Raw genomic sequence first — 22,240 nt, 5'->3', positions numbered from 1 at the left:
TGTCCTAATAAACTAACCTACACTGTAGCACTCAACATTTTGATGAACATTGTTGCTCAGCTGATAGAGTTGTGCCCTTCCTGATGGCTTGTCGTACAGAACTTGTAAGTCGCTTTGGATAAAAGCGTCAGCTAAATGACTAAATGTAAATGTAGTTCTGTTGCATTTCCAATTTATTTATTTAAATCATAAATTGAGCAGGTATCGATAAGGGAATCGATAAAGAATCGAATCGATAAGCAGAATCGATAATGGAATCGTATCGATAAAATCCTATCAATTCCCATCCCTAGTCATAGACTGGTGTTGAGTGTACAATGAGTAACATCGAAAGTATGTCCTAATAGTATTTTTTATGTGCAGTGGCCAAGTCATAGAAAAAACAACAGTATAAACATCGCACAAAAAGAACTGTAAATGTAAACAAACCCTTCCCTCCCCCCTCCCATGCTGAATGCGTCTCCTCAAATTGGACGCGCGCATAACCCACTATTACTAACTAACTAAGAGAAACGAGAAAGGGAGATAAACACCACCCCTTCCGTGGTTAAGTGACAAATGTTAATATTGTGAAATATCGTAGTCCCAAAATGAAATAGTCTGTATATATGCTCATATGGACATGAATTATGAACTTGCCGTTCAGCTAATGGTTACAGTCTGGGGAACCGCTTTTCTGAGTTTAGTGTTTATGAAAGTCGAGGCGGCGGCCGGGTCTTCAAACGCGTGCGTTGAACCACTCGGCAGAGTAATTTTCAGAACCGCAGGAAACATCAGCCCAAACTTTATACCAGGACAGGCATGGAGTTCACGTTTCACTCCTCCAAACGCAGCCCTCTTCTTGGAAACAGCGACGGTGTAATCAGGGAAAATAGAGAGCCTTTTGCCTTTGAAGAGTAGAGGGGTATCACGGGAGGTCGCGCTGGCCCGACGTAGGATTTCGTTCCGGAGATGAAAGAAGTGGACCCTGATGATGAGCGGACGAGGCGTCTCTCCCTCTTTGGGTTTAGCCCGCAAAGTGCGATGGGCTCTGTCGAGTAGGGGCTCCTCCTCCAGGCCCAGTAGGTTCTTGAGTAGGCGGCCGATGAATTCCGTTGGGTGCGCACCCTCAGAGCCCTCAGGTATCCCCACGAGTCGAAGGTTGTTCCTCCTCGATCTCCCCTCTAGGTCCTCACATTTGTCTGTTAGTAATTTCACCTGTGACGTGAGCTCCTTAACAGTGGAGTCAAGCGAGGAGAGCTGGTCACTGTGGTCGCTCGTCACACGTTCCAACTCGCAGATAGTTTGCCCGTGTTCATTTATTTTCAGCAGCAATGGTTCGGTAATATTCACCAGCTCTGTGCGCACTGCGCACTGCATGGATTTCAGCTCTCAGGTTAGGTTAATGACTAAATGTAAATGTATCACACGGTAAAGCTTCTGTAGTGTGGCAGTGAAAGGGTTAAGCACTTCAAGGACCCGTGTACCTGACTTTGGGCCGAGCGGGAGACGATGGGGCCTGTGGCTCATCTGGGCCGACGCTGCTGCAACGTTGGTGCTGAAGAGATCAGATCAGACACGTTAAAGACGACATCATGTCCATCAAAGACACTACAGACTCATTAGTGGTTCCCCCGCCAGCTAAACCGGTTAGTTAGACCAGTGGTTCCCAAAGTCGGGGTCGCGACCCAAAGGTGGGCCGCGAGCAGCCACGGATGGGCCGCGAGATGATTTAAAAAAAATAAAAAAAAAACATTTTTTTTATTTTTTATTTTTTTTATTTTTTTATTAATTTTTTTTTGTCAGGCCACTGAACTTAGAAGCAGGCCAGGACAGTGTTTCTAGTTGTATTCTAAAATTCTATTCTATTGTATTCTAAAATGTGACTATATGGTTTTATATTAACTTAATAAATAAACAAAAACGAAAAATCTACTTATTTCAACGAACATTTCAAACTAAATAACAGATTATGCACATAAAACGCTGAAAACAACCGAAGCAACAATAGTATTTTAATGAGGCTATTATTATTATCATTATTATTTTGCAACAAGTTAGCCCTCTCATAAATAGCACATATAAATGAATAACTAACTTGAACTAACTTAATAGGATTGAAGTGATATTTGGCTTAAAAAATCGGTCGCCTGGCAAAAAAAAAAAAAAAAAAAGCCAGACGATGTGCATTGGGCCGCGGCTCTCTGACGCCTTATTTTCTGGGCCCCGGCCTGAAAAGTTTGGGAACCCCTGAGTTAGACCACACACATTAATATACTGCATTATATTTGAAGGTGGCTGTAAGTGGTATTCTTTTGTTAAAATAAGTGTTAAATAGCTCTACATTCTGACAGCCATCACTGATATAGTGTGTTTGGTCAGTAACACGGGTCTCCCAGTCACACCGCTCTGCAGTAAACACACAATCATTTTTCTGGTATCCCATTCATAACCATGTGTCGTGTGGCAGTGACAGGGTTAACCTTCTGTATTGTCGCAGTGAAAGGGTTAACCATGTGGCGTGTGGCAGTGACAGGGTTCAACCTGAAAAGGAGAGGTACTGTAGAATAGATGTGAAAAAGCACAACATGGCCCAGAGCTGAGTAATAACCACAGACTCCCAGGTTAACCCTTTCACTCCCACACTACAGAAGGTTAACCCTTTCACTACCACACTACAGAAGGTTAACCCTTTCACTCCCACACTACAGAAGGTTAACCCTTTCACTCCCACACTACAGAAGGTTAACCCTTTCACTACCACACTACAGAAGGTTAACCCTTTCACTACCACACTACAGAAGGTTAACCCTTTCACTACCACACTACAGAAGGTTAACCTTTCACTACCACACTACAGAAGGTTAACCTTTCACTACCACACTACAGAAGGTTAACCTTTCACTACCACACTACAGAAGGTTAACCTTTCACTACCACACTACAGAAGGTTAACCCTTTCACTACCACACTACAGAAGGTTAACCCCTTTCACTACCACACTACAGAAGGTTAACCTTTCACTACCACACTACAGAAGGTTAACCTTTCACTACCACACTACAGAAGGTTAACCTTTCACTACCACACTACAGAAGGTTAACCTTTCACTACCACACTACAGAAGGTTAACCCTTTCACTACCACACTACAGAAGGTTAACCCTTTCACTACCACACTACAGAAGGTTAACCTTTCACTACCACACTACAGAAGGTTAACCTTTCACTACCAAACTACAGAAGGTTAACCTTTCACTACCACACTACAGAATGTTAACCTTTCACTACCACACTACAGAAGGTTAACCTTTCACTACCACACTACAGAAGGTTAACCCTTTCACTACCACACTACAGAAGGTTAACCTTTCACTACCACACTACAGAAGGTTAACCCTTTCACTACCACACTACAGAAGGTTAACCTTTCACTACCACACTACAGAAGGTTAACCTTTCACTACCACACTACAGAAGGTTAACCTTTCACTACCACACTACAGAAGGTTAACCTTTCACTACTATGCGAAAGGGTTAAAGTCTAGCTGAAACAGCATTTCCAGAGTATCAGCTTCCGTATTGTTGGCGTATTTCTGAGAGAAACAGGACAGACATAACGTTGGGAGGAATTAGATTTGATCGTTGAAAACATTGGGGTCAGCAAAAAGAAAGTCACAATATTATTGGTTGGAATCGGTTTATGCAAAGCCTATGTAAGCACATGTCATATTTTGTTTTACAGAAACAAATCATTGGATTTTGATATAAGAATTAGGGCTGTCCGTTTATCGCGTTAATTCAATTAATTAATTACACAGCAAATTATCGCGTTATGAAAATTACCTCAAAATTAATTACAAAAAAAGATATATATATATATTTTTTTATCTCATTCATTATTACATATTAGTAAATGTATGTAGAATAAACATTTACAGACTTTTTTTAATGGTCCATTTGCATGTTCTTGGCATCTGATTCTAGGGACATCTATGGATCTCAGGGAATGTATTCCCAGTGTCAGAAATACTGTGTCAGTTACTAGGCTTGAGTAAATTGTAATGAACCAAATGAGAATATCAATTCAATTTCTATTACCGGTACATATTTTTTTTTATCTTTGACTGAATAACACCATGCTAAAATTGACCAGACCTGAAAAATCTAAGCAAATGAATAAATGGAAGATGATTAAACAGAAGGTTTTGTAGATACAGTACTGAATTCTGCCATCCGGACCAATGCAATTTGAAATATGATTATAGAATATAGAATATCAGGCCTAAAATGGTTATGCGATTAAAATGCGATTAATTAGATAAATTAATTACAAATCCTGTAATTAATTAGATAAATTTTTTTAATCGCCTGACAGCACTAATAAGAATATGAAAATGATATATAGTTTTGCATATATTATTAAATAGGTGCAGATTTTGACAGGGAAGTGATCTAAAACTGTCTAAAAGGCATTTTTCATTTCAGCTCGACTTTAACCCTTTCACTACCACACTACAGATGGTTAACCCCTTCACTACCACACTACAGACGGTTACACTTTCTCCCGTTTGTAGTGTGGTAGTGAAAGGGTTAACAGTCTGTAGAGTGATAGTAAAGGGTTAACCTTCTGTAGTGTGGTAGTGAAAGGGTTAACCTTCTGTAGTGTGGTAGTGAAAGGGTTAACCCATGTGTGGTGTTCAGGTATGTGGGACCCCGTTTTCAATGTTCACTAAAAGATCAATGATACCAATTATCGTAATTTTCACACTATAAGGCGCACCTGAATATAAGCCGCAGCAGCTAAATTGAATGATGTGTACATATATAAGCCGCACTGGACTATAAGCTGCAGGTGTTTTAATGTTTAATTACCATATGTAATTAGCATTGGGACACAATACTGTCGGACAAATAACAAGAATTAACTCGTTTACAAGTTGTATTAAGTTTAGCAAATAAGGGAACAGATAAATAACATTTCAATGCAGTCAAAAAAGCAATATTTAGATTTTTACATTTTCGGGTTTGGTCACGTCGAGTCACATAAGCCGCACCGTTATATAAGCCGCAGGGTCGAAAAATGGGGGGAAAAGGCGCGGCTTATAGTCCGAAAATTACGGTCTCAGGCGGTCAGGTGGCGTAGCGGAGATTGCGTTAGTCACCAACGCCGGAGACGCTGGATTCGCCTGTTCGAATCCAGCTCACAGCTCCGGGGTTGTCACCAGCTTGGCTGGCCGTTCACACTAATACAATTGGCAGTATTAGAGCGTGGGAAAGCTGGCGGGGTGGGTCCGGGTCGTTGTAAAACAGCGACTCCTACAGTTCGGTCGGGGCGCCTGCTCAGCATGGATAGGATCTAAGGGGGGTAGTGTGATCCTTCCACACGTTACACCCTCTCAGTGAGAGTCCGCGCTGCCAGGTGAAAAGAAGCGGTTGATTGGCTAGACGTGTGTCGGAGGAAGCACGTGATAGCCTCCACTCTCCCAGACCGACTGTAGGGGGTAGGCGCGCAACGACCAGGAAGGGGATTGGGAATTGGCTAGCCCCTTTCGTGACTGCGATGCAAGCCAGGGGCTCGAATACACAGTCACTGGCTCCCACGTTACTAGCCATGTTAATGTTAATGTGATCACAGCACAGGCGCACCAGGCAGCCAAATACGGAAATACAGCAGTTTTGAGCAGTGTTGACCAGTTTATAAAAAATATTTAAAATGTTTATTAGCAACGCCGAGCTTTCAAACCCTGCCGCTAGGGTGCATCAAATTGCAATGCAAAAATGTAATCTCATGGTAACACTGGATGGTAACACTTTTAGCACCCAGACAAATCAATACGCTGGAAATGTGTATTTTGGAATGGAACGCTGGGTACCTTTGAAATGTCTGATATATTTTGGACCCACCGCTTGCTTTTAAGCAGTGCTTGATGTGCACATTAACATGGCTAGTAACGTGGGAGCCAGTGACTGCGTATTCGAGCCCCTGGCTTGCATCGCAGTCACGAAAGGGGCTAGGAATTGGCATAACGACTAACATTGGGATGGGAGAAAAACAGAGAAAAGGGAGAGGGGGGAATATAAAAGAAAATTCAATAAAATAATTACATGATTGTAGCATTATAATCATAAATTCGTACATGCATTAGGAGAAAATACCAACCTTCTTGAAGATCACAAGATGCCGACACCTTCCCTGGTCTCTTCCGACCCTGAGCAGTAGAATCGATGAGGTCACTGTCCCAACCTGTAACGATACAAGTTGGATGTTAAGCAGGGATTAAAGCAAAAAAAATCTCCTGGCTGAACTTTTTTCATGCCAAGTCATATTCTTATTTTAACCTCCACTATATATTTTTATTTAATAGCGTTAGCGTTGTAAGGGAACTAGATCATTTTGAAGATATTTTCTATTGCCAGTTTGCTTTTACGTAATATCAATGCCGTTTTCAATTCATTAAATGAAACTGATTGCAAGGGTTGACTGACTTTGTCATACAAATAAACAAATCTACATACTGTAACCTTTCAGTATTGTGTATAGTTCAAATTCAGTATTCAGAGTTGTTCCGATACAGATACCAGTATCGGAAATGCCGCCGATACTGCCTAAAATGCTGGTATCGGTGGAAACCCTCGAATTCTGCGCTCCGATACCATATGACGTAATTTATCAACAACACTGCAGTCTGCTGAGTGAGCATTATAAAACAAACGTGTTTTAACCGACCGTGAATTAAAGTGTCAATGCCATTTGTCATTTTAACAGCAGACACTTTGCCATCGTCCCGACAGAGCGCTGTTGACGGGGAGCTCTGATGGGTTCGCTTGGTGGTGTTATTAGCATTGAACAGCTAACCGAAAGCTGCTATCGTTAACTAACGTTAAAGGAAAACTCCAACATTTTGGGAAATTAGCTTATTTAAAATCTTCCCTGGAGTTAGACAAGAAGATACCTTTTTTGTCTCTGTGCGTGCATTTAGCTTTGGGAACAGTCGCTCCGTTAGCGTAGCTTCATCACTGGAAGTGGGGGGGGGCCGGAGCCTGACGTTCCCTACAGGGTCTTACAGCCACCAAATAAAACTCCAAAACGTCCCTGTAAACATGTTGTGACCTGTGTATTCACCACGTGGAGAAATAAAAAATAATTGAATTAGACAATTATGTTTTATAAGCAAATATACTCGGAACTATTTTTTGCCTAACCACTCGAGTCTCTGGGCGCAGTCAGTGGTTTCAACGTGAAGCCGTGTTTGTTGATATTCTCATTCCTTCAAAGGATCCGAACCGATTGAAGTTTATCAAGATTTTATGACTTAAAATCCTCTTACCTTGACGATTAAAAGCCTCCCCAATTTAGAAAACAGTAATCCAATGGCTGTACGCCCCCCTGCCACGGTCTTCTCTTTCAGAGCATTTTCTGAAAAAGAAAATAATTAATCAAAACATTAGTTTTCATATTGAAAATCATTAGCCTCATAGCATAATTGCCTGTCATATTTTGGCCAAATTTTGATATCTGTCTAACACTGCTAACACCCTGTCTTATTGCCTATGTCCTCAGCCTATCAGAATGCTTATTGCAGTCCAAAATCACTATCTGCCTTAGTCCATTTCCATGAAGTGTTTAATTAGCAGCAATCTGTTGTTGAAAGTTTTACGTTAAGTTAGGACGCCTTCGCTCCGTGCATTGCACCGGAAATGCGAGGTCATGAAATCGTTGTAGTCGTATTTTTTTTTTTTTTTTTTTATCTTTTTCCCCCTCCATTTTCCTCCGATTTTCTCCCATCCCAATGTTAGTCGTATGCCAATTCCCAGTCCCTTCCTGGTCGCTGCGCACTTACCCCCCACAGTCAGATCATCTGGGAGAGTGGAGGCTACCACGTGCTTCCTCCGACACACGTCCAGCCAATCACCGCTTCTTTTCACCTGGCAGCGCGGATTCTCATCGAGAGGGCGTAGCGTGTGGGAGGACCACACTATCCCCCTCAAGTCCTATCCGCGCTTAGCAGGCGCCCCGACCGAACTGTAGGAGTCGCTGTTTACAACGACCCGGACCCACCCCGCCAGCTTCTCCCACCCTCTAATACAGCCAATTGTATTAGTGCAGACGGCCAGCCAAGCTGGTGACAACCCCGGAGCTGTGAGCTGGATTCGAACAGGCGAATCCAGCTCACAGCTCCGGGGTTGGTGACGAACGCAATCTCCGCTCGGCCACCTAACCGCCCTGTTGTAGTCATATTGTAGTCTTATTAACTAAAATATTTTAACAAAATAAAAAGCAGCAGCACTATTGCATAACTGGGTCATGTTTGCTATGTATTTCTTCCCAAGATCATGGATCACTCAGAAGATGCCAAGAAGGTAGAAGCCGCTGCTAGGAGGAGGAGGAGGAGGAGGAGGATGCGGGGGAAAGCCCCTGCCAAGAAGGTATGGCCTGTAGACTCCTGCAGGGTGGGGGTACAGCAAGTTAGGGGTGGGAATCACCCGGGACCTCACAATTCTTTCTTCCATATTATTTCTTCCACCCCCCACAGCAAATACGTTGTATTGGTGTCTTGCGAAAAGCCCAACTTCCTGATGTATTTTTTTTTTTTATCCCAGCTGTCCCTACAGTCAAAACAAACGCACTTCATTCCAATTCATCCAAACGCATTTTTTTTTTTTTACCAAAAAATATATTATATTATCGGAGCTATTAATAACGTTATCGGGTTTGTCGGGATGACGTCATAATTGCTGATATCGGCCCGATAATTATCGTGCATCCCTATTATTTACCCGAAGGTAGCGAGCGTTCATACTAGCTCAGTTCCTTCCGTTGCTCACAGAGCCCTGAGTTTTACCCATTCTGCATCTGTTAATAACGTTTTCAATCAGACACATGTATAGAAAGGCTTTGTTTTGTGACGTAATTGGCAGAATCGACTGTCAATTAGGGCTGTCTTAAATACTTCGAAGCCTCGTTCGATGGCACAAGCTTCGAACATTAAAAAAAAAATCGAAGTAAAAAGAAAATAAAAATATTATTGTTTCAATTTTTTTTTCCCCTTCGGTGTGCATGGGGCCATTGGGTGGGGCCAGGGGACAAATACACTGGAGGAAAGTAACCCAGCTCAGCACTGCCCAAATTATATCCTCACTATTGCCTGTTTGAAGGATATCATCCTCAAACACTTATACACCACTAGCCCCTTTCGTGACTTTCGGTTTGCAAGCCTGGGACTTTTGTGACCGCAGTCACTTATTTACCTGCCGCGACCACCCACGAAAATAACAACCAAGCGTGATCGGGGGGCTCGGAGTGTCAAAAATATATCAGATATGAATTTCAAAGATACCCAGCGTACAATATGGGTTTAACACAGCTTCACGATGGGGTCTGGAAGCTCGGAGTTGCTCATAAACATTTTAAATAATTTTTATAAAACGAGTGTACGTACTCGCAGAGCGAACCTTGGCAAAATGGCTGGTGCGTCCGGCAATCACTGCGCTCCCTATCGGTCCCTGTTGGTCATTACAACAATACACAGGAGACGCGCTCAGCAGATTCTACCCTGTAATGGCCTATAGGTAATGACCAACAGGGACCGATAGGGAGTGCAGTGATTGCCGGACGCACCAGCCATTTTGCCAAGGTTCGCTCTGTGAGTACACTCGTTTTATAAAAATGATTTAAAATGTTTATGAGCAACTCCGAGCTTCCAGACCCCATCGTGAAGCTGTGTTAAACCCATATTGTACGCTGGGTATCTTTGAAATTCATATCTGATATATTTTTGACACACTCCGAGCCCCCCGATCACGCTTGGTTGTTATTTTCGTGGGTGGTTGCGGCAGGTAAATAAGTGACTGCGGTCACAAAAGCCCCAGGCTTGCAAACCGAAAGTCACGAAAGGGGCTAATACACCACCTACACGCCTATTCTCAGTCCTTGCCCCACAATGGTGGAATGAACTACCCACCCCAGTTAGGACAGCCGAATCCCGTCCAATCTTTCGCCGTCGACTAAAGATGCACTTCTTCAACCATTATCTGAAATAAAATTAAAAAAATAAAATTAAAAAAATCTAACCTTACTGTCATGCACTTGTCCTAATAAACTAACTTACACCGTAACACACAACACTTTGATGAATATTGTTACTCAGCTGATAGAGTTGTATCCTTCCTGATGACCTGTCGTACAGAACTTGTAAGTCGCTTTGGATAAAAGCGTCAGCTAAATGACTAAATGTAAATGCCTTGTAGAATTCCACACATAAGAAAGAAAGATACTGGGATGAATAAACAAAATGGGAAATAAAATGTAGAAATGCATGCAATACATAAATAAATATGAATCTCCATATATGAAATAGAACATTTAGATAAGGTGCTACTGAGATGTTTTGGTGAGTTCTTTGTTTTTTTGTGGAAGTAGCCCTTCTTAAAAATGCATGAACATTCACTGATTGGTCTGTAGTGGAGTCTACAAGGTCTACATTGCCGGACCATGTAGAATCCGGACCTTGTAGACAGACATAATTCTGTGCATAGTTTAGTCTACACAGGCCATATTTCAAATAATCAAAATCTTAAACATTCTTGATTTGGGGGATTGGTAGTTCCCATGAAATCTGAAGTTGTTCAAACAACAGCGATCCACCTTGAATTAAATCACACAGCCGGGTTGGCTGCGTCACAGTCACGAAAGGGGCTACTTCATTCATTAATCCAATCTACTTTATTTATAGAGCACATTTAAAAACAACAAAGTTTACCAAAGTGCTGTACCAGTCCCACAACATAAGTTAAAAAAATTAAAATTAAAAATAAAAAAAAATAAAATTATTCGAAGCTTCGAATTAAAATCGAAGCTCGCCCCGAAGCTTCGATTGACAAAAAAAAATTCGAAGGTCAGCCCTACGCAATCAAAATTTCATTGGTTGAGACAATAGTATCTAGCTGCAGCCCAGCAGGTAGACCATGCTGGGAGAACTAGTATCTAGCTGCAGCCCTGCAGAACATACTGGGAGAGAGATAGTGCTATTTCTTGATGTTTCCTTTTTTTAAGTAAAGAGGCCTATGTTCATATCGGTGAGCACAATTTGTAACACAAACAGGGGAGGAAACTAACTTTTTGGCTTACCAGCCAACTGGCGGGTATCTGATTTTTTTTACCAGCCAAATAGATTTTTTACCAGACAAAAAAAATCGCTAATTGTGATAATTACTTCTTTGTACGTCTTCGTCTAAATTGATTTTCAATCATAGTAAATTAATCACACTGTCTCTACTCTTCAAAATATTACATCATTAAATCACATATTAACATGAAAGAGGGAACTTCAGTTCAGGCAGTGAAAGATGCTGGGTTGGGCTGGTCTAGGTTATACTGAATGATGAATTGAAAATGAATTGAAAATGGGGGACCCTGATGTAAACAAGACGAAAGTCTTTCTCTGGTCTGCATCCCCTTAACAATTGCATGTATTGAGCCGTACTGTACTGTACCCATTCTGCAATCTGTTAAATAAAGTTCTCATTCATCACAGCTCAACTACTAGGAATGTGTGTCTGACTCTTAAGTGCAGGAAATATTCATCAGAAAGGGGGGACATGATGGAGGGAATGGAAAGAGCAGGTTTGACAGGAGCAGGGTTGAAGGGATTGATTGATTGAAAAGTGTATTAACAGATTGCAGAATGGGTACAGTTCAATACATACAATTGTTAAGGGGATGCAGACCAGAGAAAGACTTTCGTCTTGTTTACATCAGGGTCCCCCATTTTCAATTCATCATAACATATTGGAGTGTGGAGGAAGTGGACAAGGCATTAAGCAAACAGGACTGAAATGGGGGACCCTGATGTAAACAAGACTAAAGTCCTTCTCTGGTCTGCATCCCCTTAACAATTGTGTGTATTGAGCTGTACTGTATTGTACCCATTCTGCAATCTGTTAATAAAGTTTTCAATCAATACTGGGTTGGGCAGTGAAAGAACCAAGCATTTCACTGTAATGTAATAGCTAAATAAAACAACTTGAACTTGACTTGTTACATTTGCACTCTGGTTGTATGCCAAATGTATTCTGGTTGTACTGTACTTGTGCTGTAAGATGACAATACATTGGAACCGAATCGACAACGCTAGGGGTTCAGCGGGTGTATTCTGAATGCCAAATATGACAACATCACCGTTGTGAAGGGCATATGGGCGAGTGGTGATATGCTGGGAAACCCGGTAATAATAAAATGTCACTCGGCTGCATTTAAGCAAAGCCGCTCAGTATAGTCCACTATGTTGAATGCGCGTTATGGTAGCTTGTTACATGCTAGGTAGCTAGCCGGCTAATGTTGTTGACTTGTCATTCTCATCCGACTCGAAGGAGACGCGTCGCGTGCTGTTGTTCGCCCCCATGTCAGACCGCACCGATATCCGAAAGCGACGACTCTACATGCAATTATTTTCATCCACTCATGTGTTTTTGTAAGTTTGTCTACGTTGTCAAGCCGGCTGCCGGTGGCAGGAGTTTGTAGGTCTGCGCGCAGTCAGTGGTCTGTCCACTTCCCCTAGATGGGCGGCATCTTCTAGAAAACGAGTGTTCATTGGAGGAGCTTAGAGCGCATCTGTACAACGATGATGTTCATTGGTTATGGTCTGATTATTATGTGGCGCAAATGGGAGGAATCAAGGGGGGAGTCAGAGTTCGGTTTGTGTCAGTGAGCGAATCAGCAGATTGCAGAATGATTTTTTTGTTTTGTTTTGTAATTACTAGTACTCGCCAGACTGGCGAGTGCTCTTCATGAATTACTCGCCAAACGTAAAAAATACTCGCAATTGGCGAGTAAAGTGGCCTAATTTCCTCCCCTGAACACAAATATACAGTAGTTTCATAATAAAAAAATATTACAAAAAAAAAAACATATTTAATTGTTGCCACAAATATCGGTATCGGCCGATTGTGTTAGTTGAACAATCGGTATCGGTGGCAAATTTTCATATCGGTGCATCCCTAGTTCTATCATCTCTCTGTAGTTACCCCAGGGCTGTACACTGCGACGAGATGATCGCGAATTGCCCCTTTAATTGGCCGTTGCGATTGGTAAATATTATATGGGGGCGGGCTTGCGAGTAGTGCTTTCAAGCCTTGCATTCGCATTTCACTCCTAAATTATCCAAGGCGTGTGATGACGCGATGGCGTCACTCACGCGAGCTGAGCAGTGAGCACTCAGCAGGTATGATCAGCGGGAACAATCGACTGAGCACTCACTCTGATAGACTGGCTGATTTAGCTATGAAGAAAAGTAAAGTTAGTATTGCTTCATATTTTCGACGCGTTCGAAATTGCTTTTTTTTTTTCATATAACTAGGGTTATAGGATAACCTTCGTTTTAAGATTCGCTTTCTCTTTTGCGCCAGAGAAACATTTGGATGTAATTACTGCAGCACGCAGGGAGAACTCAGGGGACAAGTTCAACTCGATTGGTTGTGTTGGAATATAGCCAGTTGGCGAACGTTTTAATTTGTTCTTGGGATGTATGTAGCCGGTTTTGTTAACGGTGTTCAACGCGTTGCTGACGTCGTGGTGAGTGATGTATTATTTGCTGGGTCGCGACTCGCTACCTGTTTTGTTGTGATTTTCATTACGTTGCTCTGCTCGAAATCTGATTTCTGTTTTCTGTTTGTTTGTTTGACTGAGTAGGCTATTGTGTCGTGTGTGTGTGTGTGTCAAAGAAGATTCTATAGCCTTCAATACGTTTTACGAGGCTGATGTGTGAGTCAGTCTATATAAGCGAGCACTGGGAGAGACGGCATTGCGAAACAGGCTATGTAAATGCTTGTTAGTTTTGTTTATTTATTACGTTCATATAAAACCGTGTTTCGAATATTTAAAACAAATACAAAAAAAAGTATATTTTAATAATAATAATAATACATTTTTTTTCCGGGTTTTCACTCGGGCTAGGGCTTAAAATATTATTTACAGTCGGGCTTATTTTCGGGCAGGGCCTGAAGTTCACGGGCTCGGGCAGGGCTCGGGCTTTATTTCAAGGCCCTTGCATACCACTAGTTCAAACGCCAAGTCCACCTGTTCCAATGGGGATATATCAAAGTCGAACCAACCAGACGACCCGCTGTTCTCGCAGGTACAAAACTGATAGGCACAACGAGAGACGGCCGTGAGTGTTGACATTTTTTAATCATATGCAACTGTTGGTTGACTGCCGTGTCACATAGTAATGCATATTATTGATTATAACTAAATGTAGGCTATAATGAAATCAACAAATGCGTTACGAGCATGTGGCTCGTCCTCTCTGCATGTGGCGACGAGCTAGCAAACGAGGCATTGTGATGATCAACTACAGTTTGCTGTGTGAAGTTGAACATTATGATATGTGTGACGTGTCTGATACAACGAGGTGAAGCGATGTCGACTCGAGATTCATTTGGTGGTGCGTGTGACAGCTGCTGCAGCCGCGAGCCTGCGGGGCGGGAGCTTGATGCTGGATTAGCGTATCGCACTAACTTGGGAGGCGATAGATAGTAATTTGATAATGCAAATCAATTTCTCATTCTTCGCTTGATGTAATTAATACAAATGTCCAATATAACGGAATTTGTTAGCTCATAAAAATGTGATTATAACAGACTGCTGTTTAAAACTCTGACAGGAATTTCTCGAATATGTCCGGGGATAGAAATCTTGCAGGACACCCAGACCGGCACGAATATGTTCTAACGGAAACGCTGGCCCCCGCGTGACCGTTCCCGTGAGCGCGCATTGTCCGCTGCTGCTGTTATGGGGCGCTGTGTGCTGCTGTGGCGTCAGTCACTGTCTCAGACAGTCATATTAATATTAGGGCTGTCTTAAAATACTTCGAAGCTTCGTTCGTTGGCACAAGCTTCGAACATTTAAAAAAAAAAAATCGAAGTTAAAAAATGTAACTTCCATTTTTTTTTAATGTTCGAAGCTTGTGCCATCGAAATAACGTTTATCCATTCAACTAGCTGCTGTACTGCTATGGTAGCTAGCCTAGCTGCAATGCTATGGTCGATCCCATTCACGTTAGCATATAAGCTAACAACAAGAGCGTTAGGTTTAGTCTCTCGCTTTTTGAGAGACATAAACTCTCCGCTCTTGGTGGTACATTGTGTTGATGACTGCACCCCCCCTTAACAACTGTTTGTATTGAGCCGTATTGTATTGTACCCATTCTGCAATGTTAAATAACGTTTATCCATTCAACTAGCTGCTGTACTGCTATGGTAGCTAGCCTAACCGCAATGCTACGGTCGATCCCATTCACGTTAGCATGTAAGCTAACAACAACAAGAGCGTTAGGTTTAGGCCCTGTTCGCTAGCAGGTGAATCTGCAAAAATATTTTTTGGGTTGTGCCTTTCGTTTATACGGAAACGGCGTTTTTTCGGGGTGAAACCGCAAAAAAGTGAGACTACCTTCCAGGGTGGAATTCCTAGAAACGATAAACCTTTGCGCTCATCTAAACTGTCAAACCGCATAAAACGATGACGAAAGGCTTGTCAAGGCTCTCGTCGCGCGTACTGCTTACATCACAGGCATGCGCCAGTAGCCTAAACAAAGCATGTCTGATTCTATCCATGGCGATCACCTGAAGGCTACATTGGCAGTACTTTTAAATTAGGGGTGCACCGATATATCGGTCGGGTATCGGTATCGGCCGATAAGTGCCTTGTTGACTGCTATCGGCCTATCGGCCGATAAGCTCAAATGTGCCGATAGCAGTCGCCGATAAATAACCAATCAAACGTTCTTTAGTTAGGTGGTCGCGCTCTCGCTGCCGCGGTGGGTTTTCTTTTTAGCGGTCGGCTTACTCTTTCCATAGTTCCACATTATTTGTAACCCATTTAAAGTTATTAAGCTAACGTTAGCTCCCTACAGTGCAAGCAGGCGCCACGGGCAGTCAGGACAGAAAGAGTAGTGGATGTGACATCGGTAAACAAGCCACAAATTAGGTCTGTCGTAAGTAGGGATGGGTACCTTTCACATTTGAACCGATACCGGTACCTGTGAATCGATACCGGTACCCAACGGTACCTTTTTTCGGTACTTTAGTCTCAAGAAATTTAATTTACCAACCTCAGTCGAAAAAAAAAATCCAAACTTCAAATAACTACAAAAAAAAAAGGTATACTTTATATAATTTAATTAAAAAAAATGTAATGTATGCACTGATTTTACTGCAACGAAATGTTATAATAAAAGCCCTTCGTTCTATACACTTGTCCGATTGAAAACTTTATTAACAGACCGCAGAATGGGTACAACTCGGCACGCTCTGAGCAAAGAAAGGAACGTAGATATTAATTGAGTAACGCTTGCCTTGCTATGTGGTCCGGTAAATACGAACGTGTAACTATACTAACGTTAATGCCACAAATCGAATGCCTTTGTAATCATAAGTAGTAACGTTATAATAAGAAGAAGAAGAAAGGGTCGGGGGGGTAACCGGCGGGCGCGACACCGAGGGGAGACTTCGAATCCGTGTTTCACTTTTAATAACGAATGCGTGCATGCCGAATCCCAAACAATATTCATGCTGCAAAGTCATCCTCTAAAGATAGACATTTAGACTAGAGGCAGGCTATATGCTATATAAAGAGTAGACTACAAAAAAAATGCATTCAAACTTTTTTGTGTGTGTGTGTGTGCGGTTATTACCGCGGCGGTAGGAAATATTTTGCAAATGTGTGCGGTAAGGAAAACATCAATACCGCGGCAGCTCTAACATCAAGTACAAAATACAAATGTAAACATGCAGGGTTGTAGCAAGAGCTAATTTACACACATGCACGCACAGTACAAATATACATTTATTTTTGAAAAAAAAAAAACTCTGCTACTTGAAATATTTTCACTGTGCTCCTAAATATTTTTGGGTGCTCCTAAATGTCTTTGTGTGCTCCAAAAATGTTTCATTTAGGAGCACATGTGCTCCTTGGGAAAAAGGTTAGCGTAGAGCCCTGTGCCAGGCTAAATGAATGATGGATTCACATTATATTCAACCTATATTCCCTTGTGTTGAACACACGTTTTTGGTGGGTGTTGACACACCAACTGTTTCATCTATCATTTCCTTCCCCACCTGGCTACCCCACACCCAAGAGGAAAACATGTTTACAAACATTAGGTAGGCAGTGTTCTTGGCTCCAAACAAGCACAGCGAATTGATTAATCAAAGTAATTCATGGTCCTATGACATCACAAACGGCAATAATTCTGCACAGCTTTGTTAGGCTTGTTAATCCGAAGACTTCAAACACTGGAAAAGAAAACGGCAAGGAGTTGTATCTGCCATCTTCCCCCCTGTACCTAAATAACATCTCGGACTGCTAAATCCATACAAAAACTAGGCAAAACCCATTTTCCATAATATGTCTCCTTTAAAATGAAGTTGACGTGGTTCACCCCCCACCCCCCCAGGTTGTACAAGGAGCGAGTCAGGTTGACATCATTTTGTTATCTTGCTTTCCTTCTCTCTCTCTCCATCTCTCTTTCTTCTCTCTCTCTCTCTCTCTCCATCTCTCTCTCTATCTCATCCTCTTCTCTTCTGTCTTCGTTCTGTCGTTGAATTTGTGGTTCGTTCTTTTTATTTGCCTTTTTCACTTTTCGTGTAGGGCAGTGGAAGGAGGACCATCATGCCTCTGGCCAAGGAGAACAGGACCACAGGTGGGTGGATGGACCCTTTTATAGAGCCATATGAAATCCGCGTTCACGGAATCGCGGACGGAATCGCGGAATTAACCAATAAAAATGGAATCAACTGCAAAACGTGGAATATTGCAGAATTTGGCCTAATCTGGACTGAAATTTCGTTTTTGGGTGGAACGTTTGGTGCACAGGCGACCGGGGAGGCGGGGACGCTACAGCGTGTTACACACAACACAGCCGCGGTGCTCAAGCGTCTGGCTGCGCCTGCTTCAGTGTTAACATCGTCAAGAAGCTAAACAATTCCACAATAAGCCCTCAATTCAGAGCAGAACAGTATCCTAATGACTTTTATGCCTCCGGTGATAAGGTGTTTTGCTAATTCTGTCAACGTTCCGTGGACTGGACCCGCAAAAACACTTGCGACACTATTGTGATTAAATAACTATAACGTTAGGACGTTTAGCTTCTAGCTAAATCTAGTGCACCCATCCATTTGTTTAATGCAAACGACTGCCCTTTATAAACTAAATACACTTAAATAGCTATGTAACGTTATAGGACTATCTATGGAAATGATAGCTTCTAGAAGTTCTAGCTAAATCTGGTGCACCCATCAATTTGTTTAATGCAAACGATTGTCATTATACACTGCCCTTTATAATCTAAATAAACTTAAATAGCTATGAAACGTTACATTACATAGGACTATAGATGGAAATGATAGCTTCTTGCTAAATCTAGTGCACACATCCATTTGTTTAATGCAAACTATTGTCATTATACACTGCCCTTTATAATCTAAATAAACTTAAATAGCTATGAAACGTTACAGTACATAGGACTATAGATGGAAATGATAGCTTCTTGCTAAATCTGGTGCACTCATCCATTTGTTTAATGCAAACGATTGCCATTATACACTGTCCTTTATAAATGAAATAAACTAAACTAAAGGTGCCTAAATTATGCATTACTATATTTCATCACAATATAATAGATATAGCTAGGTTACTGACATTGTCATTGTGATAATGTCAGTAGTAGCTAGCTGTATCTATTGTTTACACTTGAAATATGTATTTTTATTTTGTCACAATATTAATTGAAAATATTGTGTAAAATTTTAACTGTATTTCTGAGTTGAAGCACTTAAAAACATTAAATGGACTGTTATATCTTATTCAATTGTGGACATTTATTCATTCCAACTTATTAGACACTATTTCTGATGGTAAAATGAGCATAAAAGGCAAAATACAGAATTCTGAAATATTAAAACGGAAAAAATGGAATTTGGGAAAAAATAAAATGGAATTTGGAAAATAATAAAACGGATTTCATATGGCTCTACCCTTTTATTTATTTATTATTATTATTCATTTTTATTCACATCAGTCTCATCTCGTAGCCAAGACTCCGAATCCAAACCACATCTTTTTTAGTTGAAATCCTGAACCCAGCTCTCGGAATGTGAATGAGGCATTCTGTGGCGTTTCCCATGGTGCTCATCCTCTGCTGTACTGAGCATTAGAACTGGGTCAGGTTCTTTCTTTGTGGTGTTTTTATGTCCTTGCAGATTACTATTACTCCACTGTCTTTCTGTGGGAGAGACTCCAGGGACTTTCTGGATGAAAGCACTTAACTAGGTGAAGGTAACCGAACACAAGGGACAGGTTGTCGGTGACGTTGCATGGATTTACCCAGCGTGTCTCTGGAGGCTTCTGTGAAACCAAATTGAGCATGTGTTCCAAAACGCATCCCATAATGTCATTGTTGTTTATGAACAGTAAAAGGGTCTATAGGAGCAGTTCAAGCAATTGAGTTGTTTGCCAATTACCCTACTGTAATAAGTTGGTTTGTTAAATTCGATGAGATTACCTCAAATATATTAAACCCGTATAAGGATGTCCCTCAGGGCCCAGTCTTATATCCAGTTCTGTTCACCATCTACCATAACAACCTGGGTCAAAATATCCCAAATATCCCAAATGCCCTGCTTAATTTTTTTTTATGTAGTACATTTACAGGATGACACTGCTTCCGCTTTGAGTGTTTGCAACAAACTATAACAAAAATGCAGGTTATAAAACACTGTTATACATAAGCTGTTATGTGGGTGTCCAGTCTGCTGAGATAGCTACCTCTTCTCAGTGAGCTGCTATTCAGAATGGATGTATAACGTTAATGTAGCTATGGAGCCTCTTTGTTTGTTGTAGGGATCTACAGGGAGCTGTGCCTGGAGTCTGTAAACACCGTATATCTAGGCAAAAAAAATTGATTTTCAGTATCTAGGCAAAAATGTCAGATGACTGAAAATCAACATTACTATGAAAATCAACATTACTAGTCTATACCAGCACCTGCTAGACTAGAATAGGCTGTCATTAGCCTACTATGTAGCCTAAGCTACTGATTATACATGCACAACACTGTGCAATATTACACTTACTGTAGACTTCTGTATATTTGTACTGTATTCCCTTTACTGTATATTTAATTCTATCTTATCATTCTCACAACACCCCCTCTAATGGAACATTCCAGTGGATGTGCGTTGCGTCACACTCTGTGGCCAATCTGCGCATGTGCATGGGGAATCGATGCTTAAAAAACGGTATTTTTTGCTGCCAATTTAGTTCTGATCGATTAGGAATGTCTCGCGCCGTGTTCAGGAGACTCAGGCGCATACAAGTCTATTCGATCATGTCTCTAGCACCCCCACAGCCGTAGCTGCAATCACTTAATGTCAAGGCTCTCATTCACATTCATTCATTTGACCCCCCCCCCCCCCCCCCCGCAATCTCCTCCCCGATTTCAATGTAACGCGGAAGTGTAGTGGTCTATTCCCACCCCTAGTAGAGTCCATACCGGTCCATACAGCCAACACCAAATCCCTTACACGTAACGTGTCTGGCTGTGTGACGTCAACTTGTCAGCATGAAAATGACAGCCAAACATGGCACTGCAACTAAATAACACAAATACAATAGGCACATTTGTGACCGTTACAAATATAACACGTTTTATACTTGTGCTACAAGATTTTGGCCTGTGCTACAAAACTATCAACCTCTGTAGCACCAGTGCTATGTGCAAAAAAAGTTAACGTACAGCCCTGCACTGACGGTGCTTTGAGCGTTTCCAGGGTTAGCACTACGCTAATTAGCTTAGCCAGCTCATGGTCTGTGTCTATAATGAAATTATAGGAAAAGCTCTGCGAAACGTTCTTTTGTTAGGTGGTCCCGCTCTCGCTGCCGCGGTGGGTTTTCTTTTTAGCGGTCGGCTTACTCTTTCCATAGTTCCACATTATTTGTAACCCATTTAAAGTTATTAAGCTAACGTTAGCTCCCTACAGTGCAAGCAGGCGCCACGGGCAGTCAGGACAGAAAGAGTAGTGGATGTGACATCGGTAAACAAGCCACAAATCGTAAGACCAAAACACACTGCAGTTTTAATTATTTTACACGACTATTGGCGGACAGACCTCTCGTGGCACTCGCCAAACCTAAAACCTGGTCGCCAATGGCGGGCGGGCGCGCGCTCTAATTTCGGGCCCTGTGTGATTAATGCACGACACGCGCAGACAGACCACGCAGCGTAAAGCCCTCGCCTGTAGTCTTTCCACAGTAGTATGATGAGAGACAATACTATCGAACAATAATGAACTCATTTACAAGTTGTATTTAAGTTTGGCAAATAAGGAATAAGAGAATGACGATTTCAAAGCAGTCAAAAATGCAATATTTCTATTTTGACCCATTATCTGAACTGCGACACATGTTCTCGATTTCTGATGAATGTACCCTGCGGCACCAGACGGTGCCGAGTTGTATTCCCAAAAATCACTATGAAAGTTAGTCCCCCAAGATGGTACCGACCAACCTACTGCCTGGCTCACGGCCTGCTGCTGTGTAACACTTACCGTCGTTTGAAGATTCGTTGCATCTCATCGACTCTCTCCCTGGTCAACTCCTGGAACTCTGTGTAGGGTTCAAACGCCAAGTCCATGTTGAGCTGGATCCTCCTGCGTCGGCGAGCGAGCGCAGCCAACAACACATCTATCGCGCTACTACTAGCCATTTGAGGTTCTTCAGTCAGGGTGCCTCGAGCGTAGTGATTCCAATAGCATCTGCAGAGGCTGCCACAGAGCCCAACGACTGGGCGGGGCTTCGTGGCGTGTACCTTGTTTTGCACTACTGCGCACAGTGCGCATGCATGCGGATGAGGGGGGGGGGGTCTCTCTCTCTCTCTCTCTCTCTCTCTCTCTCTCTCTCTCTCTCTCTCTCTCTCTCTCTCTCTCTCTCTCTCTCTCTCTCTCTCTCTCTCTCTCTCTCTCTCTCTCTCTCTCTCTCTCTCTCTCTCTCTCTCTCTCTCTCTCTCTCTCTCTCTCTCTCTCTCTCTCTCTCTCTCTCTCTCTCTCTCTCTCTCTCTCTCTCTCTCTCTCTCTCTCTCTCTCTCTATGGGTAACGCATGTATTCCCGGTAACCTGCCCCATCCCATTTCTAAGCCATATAACCCAGGACGTTATACGAACAACATTAAAATCTTTTCTCATGTCAAGAATGATTGTTATAGATGCCA

At 42.1% G+C, this 22,240-nt stretch overlaps 1 protein-coding gene across 6 annotated transcripts in view; it reads right to left on the bottom strand.

Moving 5' to 3' along the window:
* Positions 1-21,760, bottom strand: part of LOC311243230 (uncharacterized protein) — a 65,424-nt gene extending 43,664 nt beyond the window's left edge. For 3 of the 6 annotated variants that reach the window (XR_014620650.1, XM_084332370.1, XM_084332374.1), the window contains exons 1-5: positions 21,582-21,760; positions 9,944-10,013; positions 7,310-7,398; positions 6,142-6,225; positions 1,467-1,537 (exon numbers count right to left, since the gene is read on the bottom strand). Coding sequence is in view for 5 of the 6 variants with exons in the window: in XM_084332370.1 (XP_084188496.1) it covers positions 1,467-1,509 (43 nt within the window). In the remaining variant the exon portion in view is untranslated. Of the gene's footprint in view, positions 1-1,466; positions 1,538-6,141; positions 6,226-6,934; positions 7,034-7,309; positions 7,399-9,943; positions 10,014-21,581 lie in introns of those variants that run through there. The other 3 variants (XM_084332371.1, XM_084332372.1, XM_084332373.1) reach the window with 3 other exon arrangements.
* Between the last annotated feature and the right edge of the window lie 480 nt (positions 21,761-22,240).

This window comes from Notolepis coatsorum (assembly GCF_963971535.1).
Source record: "Notolepis coatsorum genome assembly, chromosome: 16".
NCBI lineage: Eukaryota > Metazoa > Chordata > Actinopteri > Aulopiformes > Paralepididae > Notolepis > Notolepis coatsorum.
This window is presented reverse-complemented; position numbering and strand designations above follow the sequence as displayed.